Source organism: Sparus aurata, chromosome 6 (genome assembly GCF_900880675.1).
Source record: "Sparus aurata chromosome 6, fSpaAur1.1, whole genome shotgun sequence".
Taxonomy (NCBI): Eukaryota; Metazoa; Chordata; class Actinopteri; order Spariformes; family Sparidae; genus Sparus; species Sparus aurata.
The window spans coordinates 16,628,538-16,641,126 of NC_044192.1; the positions used below are offsets into that span (position 1 = coordinate 16,628,538).

Consider the following 12,589-nt stretch of genomic DNA (forward strand, 5'->3'; position numbering starts at 1 on the left):
CTGGGAAAAGTGGTGCAACTCTACATCTTGTGCTGGAGAGTTAAAAGTATCTAAACTTCTAAAACCTGCTGGAAAAACATGACGCACAAGAGAGGAGCACACTCCAGGCACATCACGTCAAAGGAAAACAATGTTAGCCACGCATCTTGGTGTCGGCAAGTCACAGTAGCATGCATACCATGTTCTTTGAAGTTAAACTAGCAAAGCTCTGTAAAGTCCAGATTTACCTGTTTAACACCGGACCTGTCTTTGATTAGACCTAGAACTACATATAAGGATATTTTTCAGTTCACTGGAATGGCACCACAGTCTAAACTACAGGGGCTTGCCCTCTAAAGCTTGTTATAGAATGATGCGGGATCTAAATCACTGCTCTATCAGTGCCTCTCCTGATTTATTGCTAATCACTACATTTCTGAGAGTCTGCAACCACTCAAGGAGATGAATAGAATTTACTTGAATATAGATTACATGAAATGCAAATTTTGACACTATTGATTTTTTTTTCCTTTTTTTTTGTTTTTAAAGCAGGTGGAACATAAATTATTTGATTATTTATTACTCTACAAGAGGAACTACCTTCAGTAAAAGGCAAAACAGAACTGAATTCAAAATCATTATCCTTCTGCATACAACGGCACATAGCACTTTACATGCAGTTGGTTATACTTCCAGCTCCATATTGAGTTGACTCTGAAGTCCTTTGGGTATTGCTGAGGAGGCCATTAGGCTTTTAGTGCTGCAGTCTCAGCAAGGTCTCACTGGGATTTACCACGCAGAGAACAGAGCAAGTGACAGGCATTAAGTAAACAAAATTACAAGGCTCTGAGGAATTAGAGTGTAACTTCTTGTACAACACAAAACGCCACGTAATCCTCAGTCAGTTCCTAATCTGGTAGATGGGAGTTTGAGGATGCAGCATTGACTGACTGATGTCTCCGACTGATAACAAAAGGGGGTTCAGTCAGGTTTAACAAAATCGTAACATATGATCATTATGTCGAGAACTGACTTTAAAATGGCCAAAAAATTGACTACTTGTATTGACAGATTATCTTTCAAAAGAGAATCATGGTGCATCTAAGAATAAATTTTTTCCCTACCCTTAAGTGCTATGCAATAACCTCCTCTAAAAGATTCCCACCAGACTGCAGAAATAAGAAATGTATATGTGCTTACAAGAAACAATCGGCAGGATGGGAAAGAAGCAAATATTGGCTTCAGCTTCAAAAAACAATATGTGAGGGTCCCGAGTGGATCTGTTTTTCTTGACACCACAATATCTGAATGATGTGGTTACCAATTATTCCAGGACTGAAGGAACTTCGGCTAAAGTAAACAGTTGATGCTGCACAACATCTGCACTTGTATGTGTATTTGGTCACCTTTACTAACACACAACATACAAAGTTATTCCATAGAACAAACATTTTAAGATGTGAAGTTTCTACCCACATATCCAAGGAGCTGTAACAATTAGTTAATCAACTGATTAAATAATTGAAAGCAAATTAATTGCCAAATATCTTGACAACTGATTTAATATTTCAGTCTTCTCATGAGCAAAAATGCCAGTTTTGCTTGTTCTAGTTTCTTTCCTCTTGTTTCGGTTTTGTCCAAAAGATGCATTTTGAAGACGTCACTTTACAGTACAATTAATTGATTAATTGCGAAAATAGCCTGCAGATTAATCAATAATGGAAAATAACAGTTAGCTGCAGCCCTACATATCCATGAAGCCCTATTGTTTATGGAAGCGCTAATTACAAGAACAGAACAGACAACCTAATAACTGAGTGATACGTTTAACTCTGAAGAGCCGAGTTCAGCTTTTCTCATTAACCTTCGCATTTGAAAATGCGCTAGATAAAGATTATCTATGCAATTACCTTGTCATATTCTCAACTAAAAATAAACAAACACAAATTAAGTCTGTACTTTGCATTCAAAGCAGTTTTTTCAAAACCGTGTGTACAGCAAACCAAGTCCCCAGAGTGATTAAGTAGGGCGAAATGCACTCAATACAAACAAACTCATACAGATCAATTTAAAGTATATAATCTACTATTATTTCATCAATAATGTGAGGCAGCAATACCAAAGAAGTAAAGCATAAATCACAAAAGATATAATTGCAGTTTCATATTTCTTTCCCAATTTGACATTAAAGCGAAACTATTGCCAAAATGCAACCTAGGCTTTTTTTGTCAAAAGTACCCGAGTCAAACCTTCGTGTAAAAGCATAATTACGACGAAACATTTTTAAGATTTACCATATTTTCGTGGGTGGAGGGTGGAACGCTACTGTCTTAAGGCAACAACTATCCATGCAATATCTCACATGACTTTTCCGGCTGTTGATTTTAGTATTGTTTCTCATATGAGGCTCATTTTTCAACTTCAAGGTCAATATTGTTTTTCGTGCAGTTATATGGAACTAAGCTTTAGGAGCATTCCACCTTAACTCTCCTCCACGTTACTTCTCAGCTGGCAGGACAGCGGCTAGCAGAACAAGCAGCTGCTAAGGTGAGTTGTTCGAAAACATTCATTTTAGTAAACTCTGTGTACACAAACAATGTTCTCAATGAGAACCCTGGTGATACTACAAGCAAAGTTTCATGTTGTGTCAAGTCTTCTTAGTGTTTTAAAAATAGCGATTTTGATGCCATCGTAAAAGTGCCCTTAGCACTCCCATTGAAAATGAGTTTGACCCGAAAACAAAAATACGGTAAATCTTAAAAGTGCCTCTTTTGTCGTAATCATGCTTTTACACGAAGGTTTGTCTTGGGTACATTACCAAAAAAAAAAAGCCTATGTTGCATTTTGGAGAAAGTTTCGCTTTAAATGTCTATCTTAATCCAAAGTTAAGGATAGGAGTCAGCGATCTATAGTGGTTCAAACTGCACAGTCACCAAGTGCTATAACTCAGATTCCGCATAGCGACATGCCAGAGATCGACAAATCTATCCATTCACTGCTGACACAAAAAATGTGGATGTTTGATGAAATCCCACTTGCCTGCAAATTGCCTATTACCTTTCTAAATGTATCTGCCAAAGCGACTCAGGCAAGCAAATTCACTCTTCATTGTCTGCAGTCCAATGCAAGTGGGGGATCTAATCAGGAGATGCAAAGTGCAGCACTCTAATTGCATCATTAGCTAAACCAATGACTCAGTCACAGTGACTTCAGCCTCAACCTCCCCCCACCCCTCCCTCCCTGCTCCTCTGCCCCATCCAGAAATAGGGAGTCAAGCCTCAAGCGCTTTACTGTACAGCTGCTCAAGCATAATAATTCTAACATGTTATGTGCAACAGCGCAAAATGTTAACGTTCCAGAAATATCCAACTGAAAAGCATAGCATTAATGGGACTGTGCTATCCAACTGTCATCAGGACATTTATCCAAACACTTGACTTCCAGAGAGTGGCAATGATTAGATCCCAATACTGAAGCCCAACATATTAACTGCAGCACGTGATGTTGTGATGATGCCTCAACACGACAGGAATAGCCTCACCCAAAATGTTGAAGACTGTCATAGGGCAAACAACTAGCCTGAAACGTTTTGCAGTGCACCCACAGGTAACAGTCATAGGGCGCACACTCATGATTTGGATTTTGATGTAATGTGATGTTAACAGTAAACAGAGCTCTCATGATGCACTGCAAAGGGAGCAGAGCCTCAGTCTTTTTTCATTTTTTTGACTCACTTTTGTTTGGTTGTACAATGGTGGATGAAAAAGCCACTTGAGCAGCCCTCTTATTTGGATGACCCCCCCCCCCCCCCCCCCCCCGACTCGCTGGAGATAAGAGGAGGCGGTTTCCCAGCAAGTGAAAACGCAGCCTACACCAGAAATAACTTGCAGTGCACTTCCTGTCAATGAACAGTATAAGACGTGAAGATGACACCTCTGGTCCTTCCTGTTGCGAGCGCTAAAGCGCAAAATGAGGGCATGATCTTGATGGGCCTCGTGTCAATGAAGATGGTGGAGATCAATCAGAAATTAGGATATTAGGATAAGTCAGTGACCTTAACTTAAAGATCATGCTATTTCCAATTAAAATATGTGCACTATAAATCTCTCTAGGTGTATTATTTTGTTAGTTGCACGTGCTTTTTCTCGTTGTCACGGCGACGCCTTGTACTGACAACCTGGCCCTCTGCCGCACTGGAGCCTATTAGCTACCGTCAGTGAATGCAGCACAGTTTGACTGCGGCTGCTGAGGATGGAGAGCTTCTGGGGCTGACGATTCCATGTCGGGTCACATCTGCAGAACCATCTCTCAGTGTTAAGATACGACGTTCCCTCTGATTTTACAAGCTTTCTCTTGCACCCAGTCTGAACTCCCTCTTTGAATAACGTAGATGTAGCGAGCGTTACCTCGGGCTAACGTTGCTCTCTCTCTCTCTCTCTCTCTCTCTCTCTCTCTCTCTCTCTCTCTCTCTCTCTCTCTCTCTCTCTCTCTCAATCCGAGGCGCTGGTGTCAATCCATGTTGCCATGGATTGCAGCGAACTTGAAGCTCACCACTCAACACACTCGACAAGCTAATCACGGCCAACGGAATGACTGAACACCCACTCTCTTTTTCTTCAGTGATGTAACACTTGTCCGGGTTGTGCTATTGTTTCAATAACTAGCTAACGGTAACGCTGCCATGTCATGTCAATTTCGATACCGTTAGTTGCTCGTTGCCGTGATTAACGTTGCGTAAACTAGCTGACGTGAAGGTATTTAAACGCTACCTGAACTGTTATCGTTAAAAAACGTGTAAATAAGCCACATGTTACTTCCAGTCAAAAGGCAAAGCCAAACTGCTCTTACCTTTGGCAAAATCCTCCTCTTCCTTTCAGTCTGTGTTAAGACCCTCAGGATTTTGTTGCTCTGACACAACTACCACGCGCTGCCCCACAGCCCCGCCCTGCTGGCTGCGGGCGAGCTGCCATTGGACAGTTTGGATACAACTGCAGCCATGCTGATGCCTCTCATTGGTCAGACCGCCTGCCAATCTATTTGGATTCTGCTTCCCGCGTTCTGAGCAGCGCTTACAATACATTACATGATGCAGCCTATATTTAGGTGTCAACAACCACTGCAAGCATGTGAAAACAAGTCACAGTGACCTCCAGTATAACTATACCCGTAGAATATAAAAGAGAAGACAGAGTTTCATCACATTTATGTTTTAATGACATGATGAAAGCAAAACAAATTGATCATTTTGATTTGATCTCTACAGTGAAACAAAAATAATTTCATCTCCTTTGGAAAGCCTCCGCAGTAATATTGTATTTCAGTGTTGGGTGCCTTTCATTGCCAACTAGGAAAGACAGAGGAAGACAATAACCTGTCAGAACAGAAACATCCTTATGTCCCGAAGGGTGAATGATTTGTCACAAGTGACTTTGACTCTTTGTGCCAGCTACATTGGATTAGCTGTCTCAGTAGTGCCAGACGTATATAGCGGGCAGTGCTGCTTGCAAGTGAGTGAGCGTGGATACAGTCAGTCTTTCATAATAAGAGGAGCTTTGACTTGAGATGCAACCTCAGCCCCCATAAGTTCCTCTACAATCGTCAGGGCAAACTCAAAGCTGGTTCCTGGCCCACGGCTGGTGATGTAATGTCCATCCTTCTGCACTCGAGCATCTGAATATTTATAGTGGTCTAAAAAAAAAGACAAGAGTAGGCTGAAACCATAAGGATAATCACAATAGCCACAGACATATAAGCACTTACACACACATAATCTATCATCAATTCAACTGACCCAGTTCTAGCATATTCTGTCAAATTCCTGCACCCACTTTCACTTGAGTGGTGTGCTCTCCTCTACATACTGACAAGATTGTCTATAGGCAACAGAGAGCTAGTACAGCACCATCTGCTGCCTGTTATAAATAATTACAAGTCTTACTGTTCTGGTCAGAGCTGCAAATGTTACAGATACTAGCGGTACATTTCAACACATTCCCCACCCTTTCGTTTGCACAAATTGCTTTCTTTACCTCCAGCCATCATCTTCTCCTTCATTCCAGGGTGTGTTGTGACTGTGCTGCCGTATCCGATGCCATGTGCCAGAAGAGCAGTGGGACCTGCAGAAGGGCAAAGCTGTTTAAGGCTCATTTAACAGCTTCCTGTTATAAAGTGAGACTAAAGAACATGTTCTGCTGCTTGTGTCAGTCCAGGTTTTCATCTTTACGCAGTTTATTTTTTTGAAAGAAAAAAAGTCAAGGGTAAAATAGGGTGAAATACTAGATCCTTGAATCACTTCCCTCAAGCTGAACAAGAAAATTCCAAAAATGCTATATTTAACATCAGTTCAGTTAGTACAATAAATGAGCAGCATCAGTACAAAATATTTGATGACAACACTATGTCCTAAAGGTGTTCTTAAGTGCACCATTGTTTCTAATAATACACACATGCAGTATACAATTTCAGCCTCCCTCCAAAGACTCTGTACCACGTTGAAAAGAGAAGGAAAAAAGGAGAGGCTGAAGACATTGACTGCTGCTGCATTAACTTTGGCAATGCCCTAGCACTGCAGTGAGCTCATCCAAAAACTGTTAATAAATAGAAAGTTATTGATTATGCTCCTTGGCTGCCTTCCCATGCAGTCTAAAGATTACTCTTTCCCCTGGCAGAACAGCAGACTGCCCGTTAAAGCCAAGCTACTCTTGTTACAGCCAGTCCCCACCCAAAGGACGCCAGTCTGGGAGAAAGAGAGACCTTTGAGAACCAGAGTCAGACAAAGCCTGATGTGAAGAGAATGGTGATGACAACTTTCTTTATATGATTTGATGAAATTGGAAAAATTATGTATCCATGTTTTGTGGGCATGACCTTATGCTTGGAATAAATATTAGCTAAAAAAAAAGTATACAATACACTCATTATTGTTCTGGTTTTCAATCGAGCCTTTTTTGAATGGACCTCTTTTACATGTCAGGATATTATTCTCCATGTTAGAATGAGTCCTACAACGGGCCCTTGTGCTGCCAGGTTCATTAAACTGTATATTCCTGTGAGGATTTCCAGTCATTTTCTAGGACACCCTTCAATCCACTTTGCCGCATTGGTCCCTGTCCCTATTCAGTATGTCCTTCCAGTGTCCTTTCTCTGCACACGGAGGCTGTCAAATAAAATGTCAGTGCTTATGGGTTGACTCAGGGACAGTTATTAATCAAACCCTAACCCTTTCATTACAAATGCCAAATGGGGGTCACACATGACCATAATTTAATGAAGCATGTCGTTTGTTAATAGTGTCTATTTTTCAAAATGTAGTTAAGGTGTGTGATCAACTCTTTTAAGTGCAGATCCAGTTACTAATATACCGAAAAATCCAGTGAATCCATTGCCATGTGTATATAAAAACTGCACCTTTTTCCTGTCCAAGATCTTTAATCATAGTTTCAGGCAAATCCAAATCCCATTTAACGGCACAACATTAGCTTGGTATGTTTAAAACCACAATATAGTACCTTTAGTGTTATTTCTAGTTAAAAATGGTTACAGGTCACACGGAGGCATAGTGCACGCTTTTTTAATTTCTATCATGGGAATGTCAAACTGGTTTGATTTGATATGGAAAATGACTGTGAGTGCATTTTGTGCCCAATTACTTACAGTATGAAGAATCTATTTTAGAAAGCGAGCGCCAGAATAAACTGCACTGTGTAGGCTGGGTAATTTTCATCTATTTGATTAAAAGCAGCAGCATGGCGGTCAACTTTGAGGTCATGTCATATTTAAACTTTAACCCATAGAGAAGCATCACTATTAAAAGTTGGTCCTGTGTAATTTTGTTGGTTTTCACAAAGTGTACCTGCACAGATGGCTGCAATCAGGCCCTTTCTGCCATCCTGATCCCTCAGCACCTCCTTCACAGCAGGAGACTGTAAGAGAGCATGAAAACCAGGTGCACACTGAGTCATTTGCAGGCCATGTGACTGCACAGTGCATTTGGTGACTATGGTGTGATCATGTTTTTAAACAAGTCACTGTAAGAATACGGCTTTATTAAATGCTAACAATAACGTTCCAGCAAAACAGATTTACATTTTGGGAACACTGAACGGGTGAGCAGACACTCCTTTGTGCAACCAATGTAGCACAGAGAATAATAAGAGAATAGCTAACCTAACAAGGCATTCTTAAGAAGGATGAAAGTATAACCAGTGATACCAATAAACAATACATGAAATATGAACCCCGTCTCAGTGCTTGAATATGAATTATGTAGACACATTGTATCATTGCTTTTAGGGCCATTTATTTTTCAGTGTATTCATCATCCATCCAATTTCTATAGCTATTCATTCTTTCAGGGTCACAGAAGGGCTATATCCTATCCCATCATGCACCAGGCAGGAGGTAGTCATTTATTAATTCACACAGTATATTGAATAAAATAGAATGACCTCATGCCTCCCTGACTAAATATAAAACAAAACATATGGTTAATGCATGATACAGCGAAGATAATGGTTGTTTATGGGTTGTTATGCTGATCAAACCACGCCTGCATAGTCCTCAAAGGGCATGTCAGTTAAGTTTTTTATATTATTGTACAAAAGTATTTTTTCCCCCAAACTTTAACTTTGATTTTGGCTCACTTTAGCCACAAGCGTTCAACGTCATACAGAAAAAAATTAAATTATAAATCAGACAAATTCACTTTCCTGACATTGTTATTCAACTTGTTCAAATATTCAAGTTTAAAGCCCGGCCTCTATTTTGGTGTGCAAATGATCAACAGATATATGGGGTGGAAAATAAAAACCTGAATAATCCATCAATTTGTCTTGTTTTGTTGGAAATTTCTGCACTAATTGTTTGTAAAACATCATTTACATGGGGTTGCGGGCATGACTTTAGTTTTTTGCTTTCAAAAGAGGACATTCTGACAGAGAAAGTTTGTGAACCACTGGGCCAAACAGGACCACAGCAGCACAGCATGGCCGTCCCCTGCCCTGAGCTGGTAATGGAAACAAATGTCCTTGAGGCTTGACCTGGTACGGCCTGGCTAAAGCTGACCGACCACAACTCATGGAAAAACCCTTGATGTGCTTTAAACCTTGCAGATCAAAACATGAAGAAATTCATCAGCTTACTTGGAGTTGATCTGAGTATTTCTCACCTCTGCCAGATTCTGGGCTCCTGGCATTCCTCCCGGCAGAAGCACCACATCATACGGCCCCTGGGACACAAACCATGATAGATAAAGGGAGACTGCAAGCTTTGAAATAGCAGAAAACCATCAAACATGATGATGATGATAATGAAATATACACATAACAAAATACTAATTATGTGTATACATTGTTCTGTAATTATGGACTGGGTAAAGTATTTCTTAATAATGAAAAGTTCCACATCTGTGTGTTCAGAGAATCTGTGTTTATTGGTACAAAGAGCAATAGGTTGGTGATAGGACTGAACCAAAACTACGTACATTTTAGGACGATGAAATTTGAATATGGCTCTGTGTTGTTTTATATTTTATACAATTATGTGAAAAGAAAAGATCTTAACATGCTCAGCTGAGATGTGGTATTTTACCACTTGTTGTTGAAATTGGACGGTATGTCAATCTGGAGAGACAAGGGCAGATTTGTTCTATGTGCTGTTTAGATGATGTGGAAAAAACGTTTTTCTACTACCCGTTTTCAGGAGAGCTGTGCAGAATTGTATTTAGCAACATAAAAACAAATACTGACCTTGTGCATATGGAAGGACAAGAATTAAATGGGACGTTTACAACTGAATCATTTAGACTAGCCATTTACCTGGAGTAAGCGTGGGAGGTAAGGAAAAGGCTCTTTATCAAGATAACCTTTAGTTTTATAAATGTATAATATTCTTTTTTCTCTCCTGCAAAAACTGGTGAAACAGTGTTTTGTCATTTAATTCATTTTATGTATTTATAGTTATTCTTTGCTCATACGATGAAATAGATCAGAATACTTCCGTATTATGATGGTGCCTTTTATCCCATGTGGGATGGGCCAGATACCGCCATGACACAGACATAATAACTAAGTTAACTAACTAACTAACTAACTGTGGCTGTGACTGGCTTCAGGCTTCCCTGTAAACATGCAAAGACAGCGTGTCAGTAGACAGATACTGAAGCCAACCTGTTTGCTGGCCTCCTCCAGGCTAGCATCAGGGCAGATGACGACGTTTCTGCTGCACTGGACTGGCTCTTTACCCGTCAGTCCTGCAACGGTCACTGCAATCTACAGGTTTGGGTGAGTAACGTTAACACAAAGACACAGCACTGGCATGATGGCACGACATGGCATCCTGTCTGTATATGGAGCCTTTTATTTTGAAAGCGATCAAATGGCGGAGAGGGGCAGAGAGGCTGGACTTTGACATTTAACTTGGCCTCTGCCTGTACTCACTGTAAAGGTTAAGAGTGAGTCCACAGCTGTGTAAATAACGCATTGAATAGCAAAAAACATCACTGTGAACGGTCAAAATAGCGCGTAAGCTAGTGCTACAGTTAGTTCAGCAAAGTTAGCAAGCTAGTTTGTGTTGACGTTAGTTCGCTTTATGTTGTTGCTCCACGTCATTAACACAGCAACAGTAACGTTATGTCTTGACAGAGCTACCCAGTGAAGCATTAAAATCACCATACTGTTGTGAACCGAGTGAATGAGTGGCTAACGTTAGTATTAATTCAGGCTAGCTGGCTGACAGTAGCATTGTAAGCTAGCTAACTGCTGACGTACAGTGAATGAACAAGCCTGCAGAGAGGCTACTAACCCCGGCTCTGCGCATGATGTCCACGGGGATAACAGTCTCCATCTCCTCTGCACCTTTAGACAGGATTACTAACGCCCTCTTGCCCGCCATGGTTAGCTCACTGCTGTGCTACTGACAAGTGCAAAGAGGCTACTTTCAGTGTGCAACTTCCAGCAGCAACTGGCATCCCCTGTAGCGAGAGTTTGACAGGAGCGGGGTTGCCAGGCTAGGTGCCTCTATCCCCCTTTTAGGGATGGTGGTACATGTCCTACTTTTACCACTATACAACATATACTGAGTGTACTGTACAGCATTAATAATACACGTCAAGTATGATCCCTCACCTAAAACATATTACCATGGCTTAACCAATTTATGAACCAAAACTAATATAAATAGCTTACACATGCACAGAGATAGAATAGGAACTTGCATTAAAGTAATACTGAAAATAGACAACTTAGAGTTGCAGTGACTTGTTGTTTATTAGTTTTTATTAGTTTATTTAGTTTTGTTAAGTTGGAATTATACAATGTTGGTTGGAATGTGCTCTGTGATCCAAACAACACCAACTAATTTGTGGTTAAACTTGTTTAGTAGACACTTTCCAACTGAGGCCGATCAATAAGAATACAAAAAGATAATATAATTCAAGAAAACATGTCTGTCATTGATCATTCAACTGAATTGTAAGCGAGGAACATAAGTATAAAAATCTTCTTTTCCAATCTTAAAGATGTAATTTGTAAAATATGTCCAGAATTTGAAGGAAGCTCCATAAACATGGGGGGCAGCATATCACCAGAGTAACCGACAACTGCTGCTTTGCTAGTGGTCACTGGCTGTAGCTAGCTACAATTAGCCATGGAACACAGAAGTCACTGTGGGCCACAGGGCTTATGGTGAGTTCCATTGCAAATTGGAAGTCAGAATGATGTGGTATTTCTGACTTTTAATCTAAAATGTCGAGTGTTTGAATGGCAAGTCTGTGAACTTCACAGCAACTACAGCAGCTGATTTAGAAGTAAAGGGCACTCAAAGAAAGACTGGACATCTATTGAGCACGGATCAACACAAAATGAAAGTGAAAACGACAACTACAAATTGTATTTACTGCACATTCCAAACACTATATGTAGTAAAAAGTGGTGAAGAGGTAAACATTTGTGTTTACTATGTCTGTCGCCACACTGCTGTTATGTCCTCTGTGTTTATGTCGGCAAACTTGAATGACTGCTCCATTGCACTTTTCTGTGTCGGAGGTCGTTTTTTCCAAGAGTACGGTTGAACAAACAATTAGCTAAAGTTCATTTGGCATCCTGACGTGAGAGTGAACACGGCTCTGCAGTGGACACCGAACTGGGGCTGAACACAGCCTCCAAGTCCAGTTTGAAGACGGGTAATACAGCACGGAGGTGATTTACAGCAGCTTGGACCGGGACTATGACTTCGGAGATGAGACAAGGCAGACAGGGATGAAAGAGGAAAAAGCAACAGAAACTAGGAAGTCAGCAGCTGGTGAAAAATGGCCTGTAGCCAGGGTAGCTGGTTAGCACGCTAACTTAGACATCTTGGCAAAACAGTAGCCTTACTTAGACATCTCTGGCATAACGTAGGAAGTGTTCATCCCTCATATTCTGTTGATAATGTTAGTTGTTTTTTTTTTTCAAATATTTTGGTCATAACTTACAAATTGCTATCCAACCACAGTCCATGTTTGTGAAAATTGAAAAAAATCATCACCAATACATGTATAGTTGTACAAGGTACCCAAGATCACTTACATAACATTAAGACCATGGTTATAAGACATATATAAGTTTAATATAAC

At 40.4% G+C, this 12,589-nt stretch overlaps 1 protein-coding gene across 2 annotated transcripts; it reads right to left on the minus strand.

The window, feature by feature from the left end:
• Positions 1 to 5,179: 5,179 nt before the first annotated feature.
• On the minus strand, positions 5,180 to 10,991 carry park7 (parkinson protein 7). Of its 2 annotated transcripts, XM_030419176.1 has the most exons (6): positions 10,780 to 10,991; positions 10,146 to 10,247; positions 9,146 to 9,205; positions 7,832 to 7,901; positions 6,009 to 6,095; positions 5,180 to 5,667 (listed from the first exon to the last, which is right to left on the minus strand). In XM_030419176.1, exons 1-6 carry the CDS (start codon positions 10,867 to 10,869, stop codon positions 5,507 to 5,509), a joined length of 570 nt encoding a protein of 189 aa, XP_030275036.1. In that variant the 5' UTR covers positions 10,870 to 10,991; the 3' UTR covers positions 5,180 to 5,506. The 2 variants fall into 2 exon arrangements, with proteins under 2 accessions (XP_030275036.1, XP_030275037.1); XM_030419177.1 differs by lacking the exon at positions 10,146 to 10,247 and having other exon boundaries at positions 10,780 to 10,987.
• Between the last annotated feature and the right edge of the window lie 1,598 nt (positions 10,992 to 12,589).

Coding starts and splice junctions, on each gene's coding strand:
- park7 (XM_030419176.1), bottom strand. CDS start 10,869: ATGGCGGGCAAGAGGGCGTTAGTAATCCTGTCTAAAGGTGCAGAGGAG. Junction 6,096..7,831: donor GATTGCAGCCATCTGTGCAG/GTACACTTTGTG, acceptor GCCCTTCTGCAG/GTCCCACTGCTCTTCTGGCA. Junction 5,668..6,008: donor GGAGAAGATGATGGCTGGAG/GTAAAGAAAGCA, acceptor CTTTTTTTTTAG/ACCACTATAAATATTCAGAT.